General features: G+C 40.3%; 1 protein-coding gene across 1 annotated transcript; it reads left to right on the top strand.

Annotated features, from left to right (window-relative positions):
- Nucleotides 1-12,211: 12,211 nt before the first annotated feature.
- dlb (deltaB) lies at nt 12,212-20,240 on the top strand. Its single transcript, XM_034890272.1, has 7 exons — nt 12,212-12,460; nt 12,556-12,795; nt 12,985-13,042; nt 13,654-13,911; nt 15,743-16,104; nt 17,634-17,850; nt 18,728-20,240. The coding sequence occupies exons 1-7, from the start codon at nt 12,410-12,412 to the stop codon at nt 19,435-19,437; spliced, it is 1,896 nt and encodes a 631-aa protein (XP_034746163.1). The 5' UTR covers nt 12,212-12,409; the 3' UTR covers nt 19,438-20,240.
- Nucleotides 20,241-21,739: the final 1,499 nt, after the last annotated feature.

Raw genomic sequence — 21,739 nt, 5'->3', positions numbered from 1 at the left:
AACCAGCTTAGAGCAGTTCCTTTAATGCCAATTACATGTTCCAATCTCTGTAATAAGATATGATGATCAATGGTATCATCATTCCCATTTTAAAATGGGAAGGCAGTCAGTGGCACTTTCTTAAAATGATGTGACACTATTGATGAAACTATAGAGATATATGACGGAAAATCTAAATATCTGAGCTGGAAGAGTTACATGTCAGTCTAATTAGAGACAGGATTAGGATTTTCTTTTAACCCTCACGTTGTCCTCACCCGTTAACATGACTGATTCCACACAACGCTCTTTGGCAAGTACACATCTCTACTTTCATTAATTTTGGACATCCGGCACAATTTAATAGCATCTGCAGAAAAAACTTGAAGTGCTTTTGAAATAGTATTTAGTAAAAGTTGACATATTCCAGTCCGTGATTATCCATCAACGTACTTTCCTTTGATTATAGTCTAAATAATTCCTAATTTCTGCTTTTCTTACTCAAACCCAAGGTATAAATGAGGTTTGAATTCTAAAATAACTGTTAAACTGAAGTTAATAAGTTATTGTTATGTAGTGTTGAAAATGTAAAAAAAGGGACAAAAGTGTTGAAAAAAGGGACAAAAACGTAAAAAAAGTTAAAAACATCGATAAAAATCATCAACAAAAGTGTTGATTTTTGGGAAGACAACACGAGGGTTAAAGTGGATGTGTGGCCTGGTCATATGATCTCTGTTAAATCTCAACAATGTCAAGAGGACCATCTTTTTGGGGGGTTTATTGGCCCCCGGTTGATTATTTAACATGCTGATTCGATTGGCCGGAACAACTTTCAATCCATAGTTTTAATTTCTCAATAACGATGTCTGAAACAATATTTCAGTCCAGATAGCTGAAGTGTTTCCATTCCACAGCCCGTAGCAGAGTCACAATGAGAAGCCGCTGGCCCTTTCATTAGCTAATTCCATCAAATTATCTGAAGTTCAGTAAAAAAAAAACAAGGTTGTGAACAAACCTGGTGAAAGTGTGTTTTCATCCAACGGCGTTAAAGCCAATTAAAACCTGGTGATGACGTCACATGCTGTTTTGCGATCGAATCGGTACATTGAATAGATTTTACACATTTTAAGGTGTTTCCATTCATTTTCGCACTGAATCGCATAACATTCATGCAACAACAAAGTGTTTCTAGACAAAATGGATCACGGCGTCTACCAACACACGATCAATATGGGACAAGTTGTAATGGTCCTTATGTGCCAGCTGATGGCGACACATCAAGCTATAACAACAAAAGAACGTTGCTATCAACACATTGCTATGACGATGCAGATGCAACTTGTCTTCTATTGTCCCTCCGGCACCGCTGCAAGAGTCTTTTTTGAGACATGCCTCACTGTTTGAGTGCCTCCCATTGACTCCGGAGGACGTCCCCCAGCTTGTCCTAACCTCTGTTGGACATTTCCTTCGCAGGTTCCTGATAAATTAAATTCAGAAAGTGTCTCGTCTCCTCGTCCGTCCACGTCCATCTGTCTTTGTTGACGCCCTGCCACGTGTGCAGACAGAGAGGAAATACTGGGGGAAATGAACTACAACTTCTTCTTCTTCGTTTTGTGGCAGGTTGCAACCATAAAATGACCTAAAACTTAATTGCAATTCATTATTTATTCGCCAAATAAAGTTTCCATCAGCGTTTATTGCATAAGCCAAATATCAATTAAGAAAAATCAGACGAGAACAAACATATTTCATTTGAGTCGATATTCCTCTTTCCAGAAGGCAGTTTTCATTTGATATCACTTAATTTGGATAAAAACGTGTGAATAGAAATAGAGCTACGGATGGGATGTTTCAGTTCCATTAGTTTTATTACCTAACACAGTCCTTGTGCAGTTGGGTAAGGTCATCTCCACGGCAACGTAGCTCCTTGTGGTCTGTGCAGGTCTCCAAATCAGTATTAGTTAGGGTCGAAGGAAACTGGCAATTTCAATTCTATTAGATGCATTTTAGGCGTTTTAACAAAGGGAATTTCTTTCAAATTCTTGCATATGCAAAACTGGTAAAAAATTACTTTATATACACAGTTCCACACTGGTGTAATAGTTAAGGTAATCAAGGGACAGAATCAGAAATACATATTTTCAATCATACCTGTAGTGCAATTTCTCAATCTAGATTGTTTTGGTGTGAGTTGCCCAGTGATGGAGACATCGGCCCCCGAATATACATATATATATGTATATATTATACATGTATATATATATGTTTTTATATAAATGTATGTATCACGGCTCATCGTCCTCGGCTGAGCTGTTACCAACCAATACTGCTAGTTCACCTGAGCACGTCATACGATTTGTGGGGGTAGGTCAGTGGAAAGAAAATGGTTACTACACAAACCTGCTTATCAGGTCTGTAGATTATCTTTAGTAACAGGGTCATGATTTGTGGAAAGACACATTGCTGTTGAATTTTTTAAGTGTATTTGGCACTTAAAAGCCACTTAGTTAGGCAGACATCTCCATCACCGGGCAACTCACACCAAACTATCCTGATTGATAAATAGCCCTGGAGACTGCTTGTGTTTTTAATTTTATACTGATGCTAAGCTGCAGCGGATGTAAGAACAAATGTAGATGACATCTGTCAACGTGTGCATCCTAAAATACGAGTGAAGACATCATACATTGGACTTTCAGATTAGTCCTTTTGCTTTTGACCACACTTAGTACCAAGCAGAGCTTTTACCATACATGTTTACCACAAGGATGTTAGGATGGGGGTCAGACGATCCATAGGGTTCTATTCTTAAGTAGTCACACACACACACACACACACACACACACACACACACACACAGAGGGAGAGTTAAGTCACATTGTTCCCCTGCAGCCCCTTCTGCCTCAGTCGGCCAAACAGCTGCCGGGGCCGGCCCGGCGTGCCGCAGCAGGGAGGGCAGAAGGGCGGGATGCAGCAGGAGTTCAACAGTCTGCTCGGGCCTCCTCCATAGCTGGAAGGCAGGGGGCAGCATTAGTGTCTGGGGGGGGGGGGGGGGGGGGGGGGGGGGGGTCTGGGCTCCTGAATAGGCAGCTGTATTCACATTGTGGTCTGGTCTTTTACCTTCAGTCCTTTACGGAGCCCTTAAACCTGAGACTTAAGCCTTTCTGAAAAGGCATTGTTCACTTGGAGTACCTATAAACTGTATTCTACTCAATTCTAACCCCCATCTCCTTTCTTCAGATTAAAATACGACTTAGTCTATTTTACTTAGAAGGTGAATACAACACCATAGCAGCGCCTGATTAAAATTCTATTATTAAATTCCTGTAAAGGCTGCATTTCTCCACTATTCCACATGAGGCATTGCAGTCATTTGGTTGAATCCCTTGCTACGATCAGAACAACAGTGAAAAAATAACTCAGATGATAGAAAATACATTCAAACTAATTGCAAATAAGAGAGTAATTTGATTGTACAAAATGCCCACATCTTTCTCCAAGCATGATTCTGCAGACATTTTTCCACATTTCAACAGATTTGGTCGACATCTGGCATTGGAAAACGTGGATTTTGAGAGGCAAAATGTAAAGAAAAGAAAAATCCATCCATCGATCGGTCCCTCTGCAAGTCTATATGTAAGTTTCCTCCCCCTTTCCATAGCCCCAGTTGACCCCCGTGCCCTTTCCTTTTCTTCAGTTTTTCCTCCCCCACCTGTTCTCATTCCCTCGCTCCTCCCTGCTCCCTCTTTCATCTACCATCTGCCAGGGAAACTGCTGCAGGACAGTGTCTGGGCTGCTGGAGAGGAAAGGTAGGATTGAAGGAAGGCAGATCTGTTGCTCAGTTTGGACGGGATTAAATAATTATCGTGCCTCCTCCTTTTGTGCCCCGACAAAAGAGTAATTATACATCTGCCACTAAGCCAAACAGTTGTGTTTCATGTAGCTCAGCAAATCAGTTGTTTTGGGAAGGATTTATGGCGTGACACATGAGTTACAGAGGCAGATTTGTTTGCTCCATGTGTTAACGCAATAACCAGAATGTGTATTATCTGCCCATTCTAAATGCATACACAGCCACCGCAGATAAATGGTCTAATGGTTGTAAGATTTGCTTCTTGTGTAACACTAGTACCACTTTGTCTGGATCTTTGAAAATAGACATACAGTATAGGGGTGGGAATCACCAGACGCCTCACGATACAATATCATCAAGATACTCATGCCACAATACGATATTATTGGGATTTTAAACCTATTGGAATATTCTCCGATATATTGGAATTTATAACCTTTTTTCCAACTTCCTTATTTTTTCCCAATTTCAAATGGCGTCCCCAAAAGGAAACTGGGTCGGTTCTATCTAAAAAGACACATTTCTCGGTTTGTTCATATATCATATTCATATCACTTAAATTTTATTGCTGAAAAATGGGATTGTCAAGCAGACAAACTGACCAACACATGTGTGATAAAAGATCCATCCTTGGTACCTGTGTATCGATGCAGTATTAGCACTGAAAATGTCGCAATACTAGGCTGTAACGATTTCCTCCCCACCCCTGATACAGTATATACATATACACTTTGCACACAGAAATACATAAATGAGTGATGTGCTCAGATTAATCCCATGTAATTAACAGACTGCTGTGTATCTGAAAACGCTGAATTGCATTTCCACTGTATGAAAACAACATGTTAAAGGAGAATTCCGGACAGTTTTTATGTTAATCTGGATGAATATGCAGAACGCCAACACAAAGAAAACAGAAGGTGACAAAAATCCGGCAGAAGCTTTAGCAAGATACCGTATTATGACTTTTCATCATTTATTTTGACTTCACTTTTTGACTTTGTAAGATATTTTAGATATGCTGGGATTTTTTTCATCACTTTTATTGACATGCTGTACCGTGACTTTTTATTGACATGCTGCACATGACTTTTTTGACACATTATACTATGACTTTCATAGGCAGGCAGCCCCTGGCCAGTCCTCCCAGGCTATTTAACCACACCTGCACCAAGACCAGTGTGCAGCATTCCGTTGACCAAACACCATCATGAGTTCATTCTGTTCACTTATTTCCTTGACTACTGACAACATGCACCATACAGTCGTCACTGCATCCATGAACTCTCATACGTCACGGATACTGACAACCTCACCTCATTGTCTTTTTGTTTGCATCAGTATTATTTAATAAATGGATCTTCAAGTGTCAAGTTGACTGTGCATCTTCCTGTTTTGTTGTGGCGTCTGAACCAGTCGGAACAACTATAACACAATCATTTTTAATGGCTTTTTTTTACATATGCCTTTTTCAACAGGGTAAAAATGGATGGATGGAATATACTATACTATGACTACGTCTAGGTGTCTACTACTGCTCCAACAACCACCAACAAACAGGAATTGCAGAATATGATCCTTGGTTTGAGCCCAGTCCGAGTTCTGCCTTTTTATGCAGAGTTTGCAAGTTCTTCCAAACGTTTTTACATATTATACTGTGACTTTTTTCAACATACTATACTGTGACTTTTTCAAAATACTATACAATGATATTTCTGACATACTATACTATGACTTTTTATGACTTTGTCGACATACTATACTATGACTTTTTCAAAATACCATACAATGTTACTTCTGACATACTAAACTATGACTTTTGCGACATGCTTTACAGTGACATTTTTTTGCCATGCTGTAATAGGATTTTTTTCAACATACTTTACTAAATCAATAAGAAGATGACCATTTCTATGGCAAAGAGAGTTGTCTAAATGCAGTCAGTTATATTATTGACATGTAACTGTAGCAGACCAACATACTCTGCTTCACACTTTTGTTCAACATACAACACCATAACTATTTAATGGCTTTTTTTGAAGTACTATACCATGACTTTTTGAACACTTCATTCAACATACTTTAACATGACTTTTTTCCAATATACTATACTATGACTTTTGCAACATACTATACTATGACTCTAGTCTAATCTTGACGTGCCATATTATTACTTTTTATCACTTTTTTCAACATACTGTGACATTTTCTGACAAGCTATACTGTGAATTTTTATGACTGTAGTTGATATACTGTAAATACAGTTTTTTATCACTTTTCAACATACTATGGCTTGTTTTAATCACTTTCTTTGACATACAGTGACTTCATTAGAAATGAAATACCATGACTATTTAACTTTTTTTGTCATAATATACTATGACTTTTTTAACACTTCAATCGACATAATATACTATGAATTCTTTATCATTTTTTTCGACATATTGTACTATGTCTATTTTCAACATACAATACAATGAATATTTCATGACTTTTCTCAATATACTCTACTGAGTTTTTAACGGCTTTTCTCAACATGCTATACTATAACTTTTATCACTTCTTTTAAAATACTGTTCAATAACTTCTTTATCAATATCTTTGACTTTTTGGGACTTCTATTGATATACAATAGCATCACTTTTCATGACGTTTTTGCCATGCATTTCTTTTGACATAAAACAATGATGACCATTTATGTGGGAGAAATTGGTATCATTGCTACAAAGAGAGTCATGAGTCATTTTTTGACATAGTATGTTACAGCTTTTTATCAATATTTATTGGCTTTTTTGACATAATATACTGTGAGTTTTCATCATTTTTTCAACATACTATACATTACTTTTAAATCCCTTTTTTGACATGCTACACTTAATTTGACTTAATAGTATGGCATTTTATCACTATTTAATGGCTTTTTTACATATTATATAATGACTTTGTTAACATTTCATTCAACATACCATGACTTGTTAATCTTTTTTCAACATATGACCTTTTAGACATAATATGCTACTTTTTTTTAATCAATTTCTTTGATGTACTGGGACTTCTCTTGATGTATAATAGTATCTTTTGCCATACATTGTACAGGCAAAGAGAGTTGCAGCCAGTTACGTCATTGCCATGTAGCTGTGGCAGAACAACATAAACTGGCTCGATGAGGATTTGGGTTTCGAACTCACGCGTGAAGAGCACAATGGATTAGCAGTCCATCACCGTAACCACTCGGCTACCTCGTCCATCATTATGAATCCTTACACCCTGAATGTTTCCATAGGCCAACAAGTCTAGAAAACTGCAGCATGGAGTAGATGAGGAAGCTAGGATCTAGACGGGGCGCTGCCCTCGCAGGGGAGCTAGCTCAGATGGTAGAGGGCCTGTTGGCATTTGAGAGGTAGTGTGATTGATACTTGCATTCTCTGGAGAAATTTTATGTCTTCTCTATGTATTACTTGTGCCTCCAATTAAACAGAAAACTGTCTCTTAACATACTACATTTTGACCTTTTCGAATGACTTTTTTCAACATACTTTACTATGACATATTTTGAAACACTATACCATGACTTGTTTGAAATACCATACAGATTTTTTTCCGACATACTTCACTATGACTTATTTTGACTTACAATACTATGACGTTTTTATAACTTTTTTTCCCCCGACATGAAGTGTTTTAAAGACTAGGACCTTTAGTTCAATCCCAGTCTGATCTCTACCCTTCTGTGTGGATTTTTCATGTTCTTTAAGACATCTGGACGTACTATACGTCTGTGTGGAATGGGACTTTGGTGCATGTTCTCATGAAATTCGTAAGGGCTTGGGTTGTCCAAATGTCGAATTTCAAAGGGCTTGAGGGTGTGAGTACACACTCACCGAGCCCTTTCTGTGAGTCTGCATCAATGCAGACTTCACCATAGGGACTTACCCACAGTTCATAGCATGGTGTTGTTAACCGTGGCGACCACAGGGAAATCCGGAACGCCACACGACCACGGGGCGGAGCGGACCTGTTGTCCAGCTGGTGGAACAAGAGTTTGAATAAATGTGGAACCAGCCAGCCGTCTCCTGGGCCTTGGCCGTGTGGAAAGCGACAAAATATTTCCCCAACTGGCAAGTGTCAGCAACATTTTTGTTATTAAATGTCGCCAAGGTAACATGTGATCTGGTGAAGTGTTAACCCAATCCCATTTCTACCTATCTGAGCCCATGTGGCCTCACACACTCACTCACTTAGCACCTGAGATCAATTAAGTCTGTGAGTCCTCAGGGCTCACATTGGGATTAGATCTATGACTTTCTAATGCCTTTTTCTTGTTTTTCTCTGGCACTATGTCCGTCTGCTGTAAAGAAATAGTGGTATAGATAGGCAAAAAAATTTGAACAACTATGATTTCTCACTCCTTCGTCCTTTCACACTTTTTTTTAAAATCTAATTATACTTTATTCGTAGATTCATACTAAGGTTAAAACCTTAAAATGTACCAAATCTATTATTCCTTAGGAGTTTTACAGATCTTGTAACTTACTTATTGAACACAGCACAACATTGAGCTTTCCTGACAGGACCCACCCATCTTCAATTTTTACAACTCATTCATTACTCTTTAACTTACTTTTTTATCCAAATTCAAGCCGGCCATTCAGTTTAGCATCAGCTCTTACAAAAACGTACATAGAATAATGGTATTTTTCTGCTTCTTTAAGCCACTCTTACCATTTAGAACCAGTTTCCTACAACTTCACCTTCTTACACATTTTAACCAGCAATTCAATTTAGCGACAGCATTTAAGAAAAAAACATAAAGTATTCTTTTGTTTGAGACGTTGTTGGTGTTATTGGTGCATTCCCACTTTTCCAACTATTCTCCCATTTTTCTAACAATTTTCTATCGATTTAGCTTTTCAACATTCACAAGCATTTTCTGCAGGAAATGCATGCTTCAGTATCAAATGTGCCCTGCATAGATCCACTTGGCTTCCCTAATCTTAATAATGGGAATAATAGTCCAAGAAAGAATTTCTGTATGTGTTGTAGCAATAAGTAAAGGGCAAGACTTCAGGTAAAGTCCAGTATCGTGTCCGTGTTACTGTCAGCCAGCTGTCCTGGAGGGAAGGGAAAAACACTGACTTCGCAAAGGAAAGGTTACAGAAACAGTACAGTATTTCTGTCTAGCCAGTGATTTGCCTGACAAGGCACCTACACACACTCCATGCGCCTCTGACTCGGCCATACATTTGCGCAATAGGGATGTGGCAGGGCTGTGTGCACGTTGAGGTACCCTGTAGTACTCGGGCATTCAGCATCTTAATGAGATCGACCAAATGATATGCATACATATACATACATATTAAAGGCTGTATATATGCTGACACACAGACACACGCAGGCACACACACACACCCATACACCCCACCAGACTCCCATTCCACACCTCCTATTGTCCCCCAGTCAGACAGCAGGCTGCATAAGTGGCCACAACAGGCCGACTTCTCCCCCGAGAGCCTGCAGGGGTCAGATTTGCATCGGCTTCCCCTCTCTTTCTCCAAGAGTCCTTGGGGAGCAGGATCTCCAAGCTGTTGTGGGCTAGAGACGAGGCAGATGCCGGCCAATCAAACTAGTGGGAGGTCGGGGGGGGGGGGATGACATGACTCCTCTTTGGTTCCCATGCCCCTTGGCACACTCATGTCACACTCCTGGAAGTAATACAGATGATAATAGCAGAGAGGGTGCACTGTCCATCTGCTCCTGACACAAAGACACACACATCCTCCTCCACGGAGACAGGTAAACTGTATGGACGCGGTGCAAACTTAGAGTGAGTGTTTCTGTCCCTCCCGAAGAAAAACAGGAGGGTGTGTGGGCTGTGTGTGTGACATCAGGGTTATGGATGTAAGAGATTCGATATGATGTAACACACAAACACACACACACATGATCAGCAAGGCACTGTAAGGAAATCATTGTGGGTGGGGGGTTTAAAAATAAATCATATTTCTATTTATAATTCCAGGGTGTGGTGTAAATATCAAGATGCTTAAGAGCTGGTGTCTATGGCTGTAATAACCATTTCTTTACCAGCTCTTTTTTCAGATCATACACGGGCTGTAACCTTTGCCTATGTTTCATAAAAATATCATAAGGGGAGAGAGCTTGGAAGGAGAGAGAGCTTCTTTGTAAGCATCTTTTGTCTTTTCTTAGTGAAAAATGGTAACAGTTCATCCTCAAATAGTATAAAGCACAAAGCACTTGACTTCAAAAACACAGACACACTGTGTACTTCTCCATTAACCTTTATGTTGTCTTCTCGTCTGCTTCTTTCTACACTTTGCTCGACGTTTTTGTCAATTTTATTCCAATTTTTGTCACTTTTTTGAAATTATTTTTTAGTCCATTTTTTGGTTTTACCAATGTTTTTGATGCTTCTTTGGTCACTTTTTCAGCATTTAAAAAAAGTGTGTTTTTGATGATTTTTTTTACTGCGTTTTGTAGTTTTTTTTCTACATTTGTCCCTTTTTTCAACGTTCTTTTGTCATAGTTCTGGTACAGAAAGTTTTTTTAAATGGGTCAGGAGGGTTAAATATTGCCAGACACAAACCATTTTTACATTGAAAAGTATTTCTTTAGGGAAGATCGATTGAAACCATGGATTACAGTCAGTCATGCATCATCTGCTTTTGGCCAGCAGAAATTAGTAAGTAGTAAATTCAAAATTGTCCTCATTTTTTGGAACTCCTTGGAAGATGATTGGTCCCACTTTTAGACTGGTTCTGGACTGTGTGAGTATTCTGACCACAAATAACCACAAGAATCTGTCCCAGCCCTTATCCTTTGCTTAACTAACTTTACATACAAGTGTGCTGTTTTCTCCCCCGTTTGTCCTTGTTGTCCTGCAGGGAAGCGTGCCAGGATATACAGGGGGCCACTTCAGGCACGCGCCCTCTTTTCTCATTATAATACCAACAGGACCCCCCTCAATCACCACTATCACCAAACCCAACGCACACGTTTTACAGTGTAGGATTGAGAAACACTACTTTTAATGCGGTTGCCATGAGGAAATATTTGACTTTATGTCCAATGTTTAAATGTTTTGAGTCCCAATAACTCGTTTCACCTCCACCTAGACAGTCTGAGCAAGTCGTTTGTTATTAGTGATCCTTCCAATGGCCACCACTCCTCCAGGCGACGCTCACCATAAACATAGAATAGAACCACAAATCAATATTTATTGTGCAAAACCATTTCTGAGGCTGCTTATTGTTCTATTAAATCAGTCATGCAGGTTTCTATGACCAGTGTTAAAGATCAGCTTAGTTTAGGTGTGTTTACCCTCTGCCAGCGACAGGTGCTGAACCAACAGCCAACAGAGTCCTTCCTAAATCAATACGGGATAAGTTAGAGCGCGCCTATGTGTGTGTGTGTGTGTGTGTGTGTGTGTGTGTGTGTGTGTGCCGGGAATGGAAGCTTTGGGGAGACAATAGCCGGGTTTGGAGCCCCACACGCTCGACCATGTGCCGTTGATTACCATACAGCTGTTCGCATGAGGTCCAGACAAAAGCAACATGATAGGCCAAACTCTGCAGGACACACGCGCGCTAGTTACACCCCCCCCCCCCCCCCCCCGCACCTTTCTTCATGCCCAAGAGCGCGACAGAAGAAGCCTGAATAGCCCCCAGACTCACAATGCGTCCTGCTCCGGGGACGGCCCACTCTTTGTCCCCCCACACGCGTCAGAGCAATTATAATGTTGGATGTAAAGAAAGAAACGCTGCGCTATTCTTCCCCGCTTCCTTCTGATCTTTGTTTAGTGTGTAGACAACATCCAAAGAAGAAAAAGGAAAACTTTCTGAACAATGATCTATAAATTGTTAAAGTTAACTGCTGGTGTCCTTAATTGGACAGTGTCCTGGCACACTCATAGTTTGACACATTTCCCCGAATATGAATGCCTAAATAATTGTTTATTCTCTTGGATGACATGTTTTTTCTAGATTCATCAGTTTCCCAGCCAATCTCACGCTATATATTAAAAGTAACATTAAAGTCTGCAATTACTAAAACTGGGATATTTTGCTGTTTTAGACCAGTTGTGGATGTTCATCCAATACTATTCATGGCAATTTAGTTCTATCACCCACATTAGCTTCAGTGGTAAAGACTCATGCATTAACGGTAAACATGTCTGCCCTGTGCCAGCTTCTTATGCATATTCCTATCAAGGACCAGGTCCAGGTGTAATGTGGGTTGTCCAAATCCCCAGGCAGGCCCCCCTGTGACAAGCTGCTCCCCTGAGGTCTGCTCCCGCCCCACCTCCTTGCCGGGGACGCGCAGCATCCATGGGTATAAAGACACTGGCGCGTCTTTACGCAGCAGAACCAAAAACAAGTGGAGTGCCGAGAGTAGGACGGAGAAGAAGACCATCGTTAGGAGACCAGGATTTAAGAGACACCAACAGATCCCAGAGCAAAGTGATGACACTGTTTTGAGTTTTCTTCAACATCGTTTTGGAATATTTATGCACACGACGAATGCGGCAATCCACTTAAAGCTGGACAACTCTGAGAAGAAATGGCACATTTAAACCTGAGATACCTCTTGGCTCTAGCCTTATTGAACGTAGTAAGTTCTGTTTGTGCCAAAAACAACAACAACGACCAGTCTCATCGTGTCTTTACGCACAGCGTGTCTCACATCATGTTTTTCTGTCATTGCAGGTTTTGTCCTCTGGTGTGTTTGAGCTGAAAATTAATTCATTCCACACGGCGCAACGCATCTGCAGAAGACACAGGGACTGTCACATATTTTTCAGAATTTGCCTTAAACACCCGGAGGATGTGATCTCGGCGGAGCCGCCTTGTACCTTTGGCACCGGACACACCAACGTTATCAGGGCCGATCACACCTCGATCTCCAGCAGCGCTCCCATCCGGGTGCCTTTCCACTTCAAGTGGCCGGTAAATGGAAAAACATAGTTACACAAACGATACTAGTGTTGTTGGGGTGTTCTGTATGGAAGGACTGAATACATAGTTAAGACATTATGTATCCATTCCAATTCATTATCAATGCCAGCCATGTGCGTAAAATGCCCACATCACCTAATGTTGTAATCATATTAAAAGTGTTGTTTTTGTCTGTTCTAGGGGACATTTTCATTGATCATTGAAGCCTGGAACGCTGAATCTCCCACCGAATACACAGGTGGGTTGTGTTTTTGACTCGCTGAATCCACGTGACATGTCGCGGAGTGCCCATTAATTGGACGTCTGCGTTGACTGTTTTATAAAGCATAATATACACGATCACCTATTTGGGTGTTACATCATGTCAGTCAACTTATTTACCACATCTTTTAAACTTGTTTTTGGAATCCAAGGTCAACAAACCTCATTTATATGAAAGTATAAAAGCCTACTTATTGCACTTTTTCATTTGCGTAAACATGAAGTGCATTAATATCAATATGAGTACCTGTTTTTTGAGTTTGAAAGAAGAAATTAGGAATCAGAATATGTTAAGATCTGAGTATGTTAAATGAATTGGCACATTCTAGTGGGCGTATCTGTGTACGTGTAGTTAGGAAACCGTTTGGAAATCATTTTTATGTTTCTTGCTTTTCAAATGCTATATAAAAAGGGATGGAAAGGCCCAAATGTCAATACGATCCTTTGGTTGTATGGAATCTATTTATGTCATTTTGGGGCAATATGCTTGAAAGAACCCCGAATTTCTGATGTAGAAACTTCAAGTCAGTCAAATGTTCACACAAGGAAGAGAAAGATAACAAACTGTTTCCTTTTTCCCTCCTGCAGACAACCAGAACAACCTGGTGAGCCGCCTGGCGACCCGGAGGAGACTCGCCATTGGGGAGGACTGGTCCCAGGACGTGCACTTCGGCGAGCAGAGCGAGTTGCGCTACTCCTACCACGTCTTCTGCGATGAGTACTACTTCGGAGACGGCTGCGCGGAGTACTGCAGGCCGAGAGACGACACGCTGGGCCACTACACCTGCGACGAGGAGGGCAACCGCATCTGCCTGGAGGGCTGGAAGGGGAACTACTGCTCGGAGCGTAAGTGCACATCACAGGCATGTGTACCTGCAGTCAACCAAACAGAGCTCATATGGATTATATATTAACCCTAATGTTGTTCTCGGGTCAAATTGACCCCTTTTCCTATATCAGTGTTCTTTTTAATTCCCCAAAATAACATGATTGATTCCACACAACGCTCTTTGCCAAGTACAAATCTCTACTTGTATTCATTTTGAGGCGTCTTATTCAATTTTATAGCATTTGGAGAAAGTGCATTTGAAGTAGTTTTGAAATAGTATTGAGTAAAAGTTGACATATTCCAGTCTGTGATTATCCATCAACATCCATTCCTTTAATTGTAGTCAAAATAATTCCTAATTTATGCTTTTCCAACTCAAACATTAGGTATAATTTCATCAACAAAAGTGTTGGTTTTCAATTTTGATGGGAAGACAACACAAGGGTTAAACAATAATACGTAATGGTACTGGTAGCAGGGGCGATTTTACCTCTAAACAATAATTGCAAAGACAAAAAACAGTCTGTGAAGGTCTGGTAACGCCAGACTAGTGTAAATCCATTGTGAGCTAAGAAGTTCTGCTATAATATATCATCACACTGTGAAACTAAACCTAGAATATAGATATAGAGCATTCAGAAAAAATACTTGTCAGCCATAAATCATAATAGCATAAATCTCTAGTTTTCAAAAGTTATTCCTTTTGCATCATTGGAAATGTCTGCTTTTCCATTGATACATATCTGATTTGATTTGTAATACCATTCACGTTTCTACTAATGTCCCTGTGGCTCAGTAAGTTTTCTTCTATTCTAATTCTATAATTACATTAAAAGGTTGTATCCCTGAAGATTGAGATTCTAGAATCACCCCTGACCGGTAGTATCTAGAATGTAAAATATGATTTTGTAGTCGTCTATGATACCCCAACAAGATATACATATATTTATATAGTGAATAAGTTGTTTTTAATTGTAACATCTGAAAAACTCCTTTAAAACGTAGAAAAAACAGAATACATAAGCAGGGTAAAAACTGTAGAATAAAGAAATAAAACGCATCAAGTAAATGGCATCCTTCTGGAAACGGTCGGCTTAAAAAGGAGAATTGCCTCATAATTAAGGGTTGTCAATCGAAACTCTCCTTCATGACACGAAACAGTGTAAAGAGACCATTTCACAAACCTATATCTGAGTAAGTAGAGACATTGAGGGAATTCAATGAGTGGAGACAACCAAAAGCCTTTCTATTCCCTACACATCAGTAACATTGAGGGACTGGATTTCCCATGTTCTCCTCCCAAGGCATGAACAATTAGACGGACAGTAGGTCAAGGCAGGAATGGATTTTTTTTTCTTCTTTTTTTAAATCTCATCACTCGGGTTGATTTGTGATCTCCTACACAGACAGGAATCCTTTCAGAGCATAGAGAGTGTTTCCTTTATCTGAGTGAAGCCCCATAGTGTTGGGTTTTACTTTCTGCAAGACGGTCTGTGGCGTTCCATCTGCCTTTTGTTCTCTGTTACAATCAGATAAAGAGCTGTGGCCCCCATTACACATACACACACACACACACAAACACACACACACACACACACACACGGTTTAAGGTGACCTGGGTGTGTTAGCGTGTGTGTGCGTTTGTGTGTGTAATGGGGAGATAAAAGAAAGCATTTCTCTCCAGCAGTGTGCCTACCAGCTGCTTGGCTTAATACTTAACCAATAGTGAAGTCTGGAAAAGGGCTGGGGTCAGACAGGGGGCCCTATACGTGTGTGTGTGTGTGATGTATGAGAAGGCGTGCCCATTGTAATCATACACCCTCCCTTCCCCTCTCTTCTCCTCCCCAGCCATCTGCTCGGCCGACTGCAGTGAAAAGCACGGCTACTGCGAGGCCCCTGGGGGCTGTACGTGTCGCATGGGCTGGCAGGGCCCCTCCTGCGGCAAATGCGTCCGCTACCCAGGCTGCCTCCACGGGACCTGCAACCAGCCATGGCAGTGTAACTGTCAGGAGGGTTGGGGGGGCCTGTTCTGCGACCAGGACCTCAACTACTGCACCAACCACAAGCCCTGCGCCAACGGTGCGACTTGCACCAACACGGGCCAGGGCAGCTACACCTGCACCTGCCGGCCTGGCTTTGGAGGCACCAACTGTGAGCTGGAAACCAACGAGTGCGACAGCAACCCCTGCAAGAACGGAGGCAGCTGCAATGTGAGTACACACTGGGATTGAAGTCAGTGTAGTTTAAAGGTGCAATAAAGTTGCAATAAAGAAACAAAACTCTCACAGATAAGATAAACCGTATTGATCCCATGCAGGGAAGTTCAAGTGTCACAGCCGAAGTGTAGAACCAGTAACTTCAACGAAAACCTCTGGACTTCCTATCTTTTTCACCTTGTCTGCATGTATGTAGAGGTTGCAGAAAATGTCATACTGCCAGTATACACATTAGGAACATCTACCTTAAATAAACAAAGACATTTCTAAAAAGAAAAAAGGTCAGAGGCGCTCTTCTTGCAAAAACTGAGAAAGCCATCATGGAAATGTACTGAATTTAAATAACAACTCGGGGTTCAGTCTTTTACCCAATGACACTTCAACATGGGACTATAGGGCCAGGGATTAAACCACCAACCTTCCAATTGGCAAACAACCACTCTACCACCGAGCCTATGGCTAATCCACATTGAAATTGTTAATACTTTAAAAATAGAGCTGGGTAACAAACGCCTTTTTCAGCATGTAGCCCGCTGCAGTTTCCCCCTTTTTGTAGATACAAGAAGATTGCAAACACCAGTGAACTCACAGGTAACACATGCAAAGTATGACCACCAGATGGCTCTACAAAATACATAGAAGAAAGAGAAAATTAAAAAAAAAATTAGAAAAAGGTAGCTGTGCAAAACAGAAAAATAGGAAAATAGACCAAAATAACATAATCTAACTTTATTCTCATAAAAAAACACATTTAATTTTAAACACACCAACACAACTATAGACTTTGTGCTGTCTTGAGATAAATAGGTGAGACAATGGAACTGGATTGTGGGTAAAATGTCACGTGTCAGCACACATATTGTTTAATATTGGCAGCTAACCCTCATGTTGTCCTCGGGTCAACTTGACCAGCTTTCCTATATCATTGTTCTTTTTAATTCCCCAAAATAACATGATTACTTCCACACAACGCTCTTTTGGCAATCTCTACTTTCATTAATTTTGGGGTGTCTTATTAATTTTTAAAGCATTTGAAAAACAAAAAAAAAGTGTTTTTGAAATAGTATTGACTAAAAGTTTACATATTCCAGTCTGTGATTATCCATCAACATCCATTCCTTTAATTTTATTCTAAATAATTCCTACTTTCTGCTTTTCTAACTCAAACATTAATTATAATTTCCTATAAATGAGGTTTATTGACCAAAAATTCCCAAAATAACTAAAAAAACTAAAAGTAAAGTAAAACTAAAGTTAACAAGTTAGTGTTACGAAGTGTTAAACGTCAAAAAAGTGACAAACACTGAAAAAAAGGTTAATAAAAGTGTTGATTTTCAATGTTGATGGGCAGACAACACAAGGGTTAAATACATACACTGATCTAATCTGAATGCATGCTAAATATCCAGATCTTAGATCTACCCTTCAAAACATATGAAAGGCTCCAGAAATAGAAGTTCTCCAAACATCCCTGACTTCATTTCCTCCTTAACATCAAGTTTTTTTTCTTCCTCTGTGCACAGGACCTGGAGAACGATTACTCATGCACCTGCCCGCAGGGATTCTACGGGAAGAACTGCGAGATCATCGCCATGACGTGCGCGGACGGTCCCTGCTTCAACGGCGGCACGTGTGTGGAGACCATGACCGGGGGCTACACCTGCCGCTGCCCCCCCAGCTACACGGGCTCCAACTGTGAGAAGAAGCTGGACCGCTGCAGCAACAGGCCCTGTCTGAACGGTGAGCGAGCAGGAGAGCCCCCCCCACCCCGCCCTCTGAAGACATCTTGTGGCTGAAGTGCAAATTTTGTGAACTGAACATAAAATTGTTTTAGTGCATTACTGTCAACACTCTTGCATCGACACTGCGATTTCATCAGCGGTGGAAGAAGTATTCAGAGCCTTTACTAAAGTCAAAGTACTACAGTAAGGTGGGGCCAGGTTGGCTCAGTGGTAGAGCAGGCCCACATGTACTGAAAGACTTGTACCTTGATGCAGAGGTCCAGGGTTTGAATCGGACCTGTGACAATTTCCTGCGTGTCTTCCCTCTTTCTCACTTATCAATCCTGGCAAAAAAGTACTGCACTAAAAATTTCGTACATGTAAAAGTCTTGCATTGAAAATGTGAGTAAAAGTATGAAAGAATCATTAGGAAAATGAACTTGTAAGTATTAAAAGTAAAGTACTCGATGCAGAAAAATCCTCCCATTGTAGAAAGTGTAGAGGATCCAACTAGTGTGTGTTTAATGGTCTCACCATCTCAGCTGGATCTGTAGGATGTTATTTTGTTGGGTAGTTTACTTTATAATAAACATCAGATTTTATAACTACATGTGTTTTATGTGCATAAATCTTAATGTGTAAAGTAACTAGTAACTGTCAGATTAATGTAGTGGAGTAAAAAGTACAATATGTCTCTGAAATGTAGCAGAGGAGAAGTTGAAAGTGGCATGAAAAGATAAGACTCAAGTAAAGTACAAGTACCTCAAATATGTACTTAAGTAAAGCACTTGGATGAATGTACTTTTTTACACAGAGAGAGTGTTAAATATAACCCTACACTTGTTGCTTTTTCCTGATCTCTTGATTGCTGAACACAATATTTCTCTCTCCTGCAGGAGGCGAGTGTCTGGACCTGGGCCAGAGTGTCCTGTGCCGCTGTCAGGCGGGCTTCACCGGCGCCAACTGCCAGGTCAACATCGACGACTGCGCCTCGACCCCCTGCCAGAATGCCGGAACTTGCCAAGACGGTTTGAACGACTACACCTGCTCCTGCACCCTGGGGTACACCGGAAAGAACTGCAGCGTGCGCTCTGATGCCTGTGGCGTTCGCCCGTGTCAGAACGGCGGAACCTGCTTCACCCACTTCACCGGGCCGGTGTGCCAGTGCCCAAAGGGCTTCATGGGTCCAAGTTGTGAGTTCACCCTCCAGCCCAGTTTCAAGCCCGCTTTGCGTCAGACCTCCCAGCCCTCCTCCGCCACCCTCACCGTCTCCTGCATCCTGGCCATCCTGGTGCTGGTTCTGGCGGCGGGTATTATATTCTTGAGGAGGAGGAGAAGACTGCAGGAAAGGAAGCAGCTGAGCGACATTGCAGTCTACAACGACTTGGATTCGATCAACAACATGGGCGAAAGAGATTCCTTCCTGAGTCCCAACGGCCTGTTCAAGATCAGCAACGGCACGGCTCGCCTCAGCCTCTCCCTGTGCCCAGACGGACGGTCCGGGTACAGGCCCGGTCCTGTGGAGAGCAGCCCAGCCAGAGGCGAGCGTCCGGACTTTATATGGAGGGACGAGGCCGGCCTGGGTTCTGGGGCGGGGCTCAGATAAAAAATGGACGTCCACAGGGGTACAGGAATATTAGCACTTGTTGCTCCTCTGTCTTCATGCACAGTGAAGAAAGGAGCACATCCATGAAAAAAAAAAACACTCTGCTTATGCAGATGATAAAGTACCATTCAAAATGTAAGCATAAGAAAGAAAATGTTGACAAATGAACTATTCTGATGATGATTTACAAAGATTATTAAAAAGTATATAGGGCAAAGCTCTTCCATATTTTAAGACCCAAAGAAACAAATAACCCGATCCCCCTTTCTTAGGACCTACAACACAAACCAAATACAGGAAGTCACAACACTCTGACCATTTTTGGAAAACTGGTTTCATACGGTTATTGTTTTTAAAATGTTCACTTTGAGTTCTTTCTTTTGCTTTTCAATCTTCCTTTGGATATTATTTCCGTATTGTGCGTATACCATCATTTTTATTCTTTATATTATTTATTTATTTGAAAAAGCGTATGTTTATGGCTTCTCTTGGATTGTCACAGATGTAAAGATATATTTATATGATGCTGAATGAAGACCGACGCTTGATGTTGTACCTGGATGTTTTATGGGCTGTGTGAAATATCCCAAAGATATTCAGAGCAAGGATAGAAGGAAAATATGCTTTATAACACAAAGTCAGCCATTACTGTAATTTATATATATCGTTTATGAACTACTGATCACGTTGCTCCTTCGTGTGCCATTTTGTGTTCATGCCAAAGTTTGTGTTATGTTACATGTTTTCATTCATATTATTTCATTTCATCATGTTGTGGTTGTGGAATAAAATATTTGCTTTGATGTGATTCTGGCGTCGTCTGCCACATTATTCATAGACAGAATACTGTATTACAGGAACTTAGGATGATGTTATTATGGGTCTTTTAACATGCTATAGGCGCCTAGGTATAGTGTGTTATGATTTTAGGCTGTAACTAATAATTATTTTAATTGCCAATTGCTTTCTCAATGAAGAAAAAAGTAAAAAAAAGTTAGTTTTTTTATTTGGCCCAAACCCCATGATGTTTAATTTCCAATTCTCTGAAACAGAAAAACAGCAAATCCTCATATTTGAGACGCTGGAACAATATTTGGCATCTTTTACTTTTAAAAATAGCCATTAATCATCATTCAGTTTACACTGGCTTTCACTAACACCATCTAAATGAGATATTACTTGATGTAAGTATGACGTGCTGTTTCTGTAGTATCTAGATGTAGACCTCTGTCACACAGCTAGCAATCTTACGCACTCACTGCAGGAGTGATGTGTAACACATGTCAATCAAATATGGCTTGCAGTATGGAGTCTTATTGGAAGCTGGTAATAATAATAATTATGGATTCATTCATTAGAGTGGTCCCCAGTTTCTGTTTAATGTCTAATGTTTTACGTTCAGAGGAATCTAATCACAGAGGTCTATCCTTACCTTAAATGTTCCTTTTGCATTTTATTTGTTGTGCATGTTTTTTTTTTTCACCTTTAAATTTAAAGGGAAGTTAGAACAGGCTCTTATATACAATGGCGGCCTGACAAGTTACAAAGCCTTCCTTTAGGCTAAGTGAAGGGGGGGGGCAGGAGATATATACACAGGTGTGTGTTGAGCTGCTTCATTTCCACTGAGTGAAGTGTGTGCAGGCAGACCATTTAACATCAAATATCTGAGTGATATTATAAAACCTCCTTATTAATTGGAATCTACTTGAACAAAGTTAAGGTTGGGCGGGGGACAACATACAATAACACATAATACTCACACAAATAACCTATCAAAAGGAGCCTAAATAGTTCGACAGCTTTCCTTAACCCTCCTGTTGTCCCCGGGTCAAATTTGACCCCTTTAAAAAATTTCTATATTGGAAATATGGGTTTCTTTTTAACCAAATTAAATGGATTGGATTCCTTACAACGCTCTTTGCAAATACAATTGATCACTTTCATTCCTGACAAGACTCATCCGTGCGTTCCTCTGATCTCAACAATTAGTAAAAATAATTAATAATTTCTGCTTTTATAACTCAAATATTAGGTATAATTCTATATAAATGTGGGTTACTGACCATGAAATCCAAAAAGTAGTGTAAAACTAGTGGTAGTAAGTTGGTGTTATTGAAAACAAAAAACAACAAAGTCTGAAAAATGGACCAAAAATTTCAAAATTTTGTCAATTTTTGGACGGGAGGAGGCATTTTTCCATCAGCCAATGTGGAGTTGTTTACAATAGACATAATCTATAATGTTTCTGTTTGGAGTGTATATATATATATATATATATATATATATATATATATATATATAT

The sequence above is a fragment of the Etheostoma cragini genome, chromosome 13, assembly GCF_013103735.1.
Source record: "Etheostoma cragini isolate CJK2018 chromosome 13, CSU_Ecrag_1.0, whole genome shotgun sequence".
Taxonomy (NCBI): Eukaryota; Metazoa; Chordata; class Actinopteri; order Perciformes; family Percidae; genus Etheostoma; species Etheostoma cragini.
Note: the sequence above shows the minus strand (reverse complement) of the source record. Positions and strands in the feature narration are given on the sequence as shown.

What these genes read in the sequence shown, in the direction of transcription:
- dlb (XM_034890272.1), top strand. Translation starts at nt 12,410, where the DNA reads ATGGCACATTTAAACCTGAGATACCTCTTGGCTCTAGCCTTATTGAAC. An exon ending in CTTTCCACTTCAAGTGGCCG is followed by an intron (nt 12,796 to 12,984) that starts GTAAATGGAAAA and finishes TGTCTGTTCTAG; the next exon opens with GGGACATTTTCATTGATCAT. An exon ending in GGGGAACTACTGCTCGGAGC is followed by an intron (nt 13,912 to 15,742) that starts GTAAGTGCACAT and finishes TCTCCTCCCCAG; the next exon opens with CCATCTGCTCGGCCGACTGC.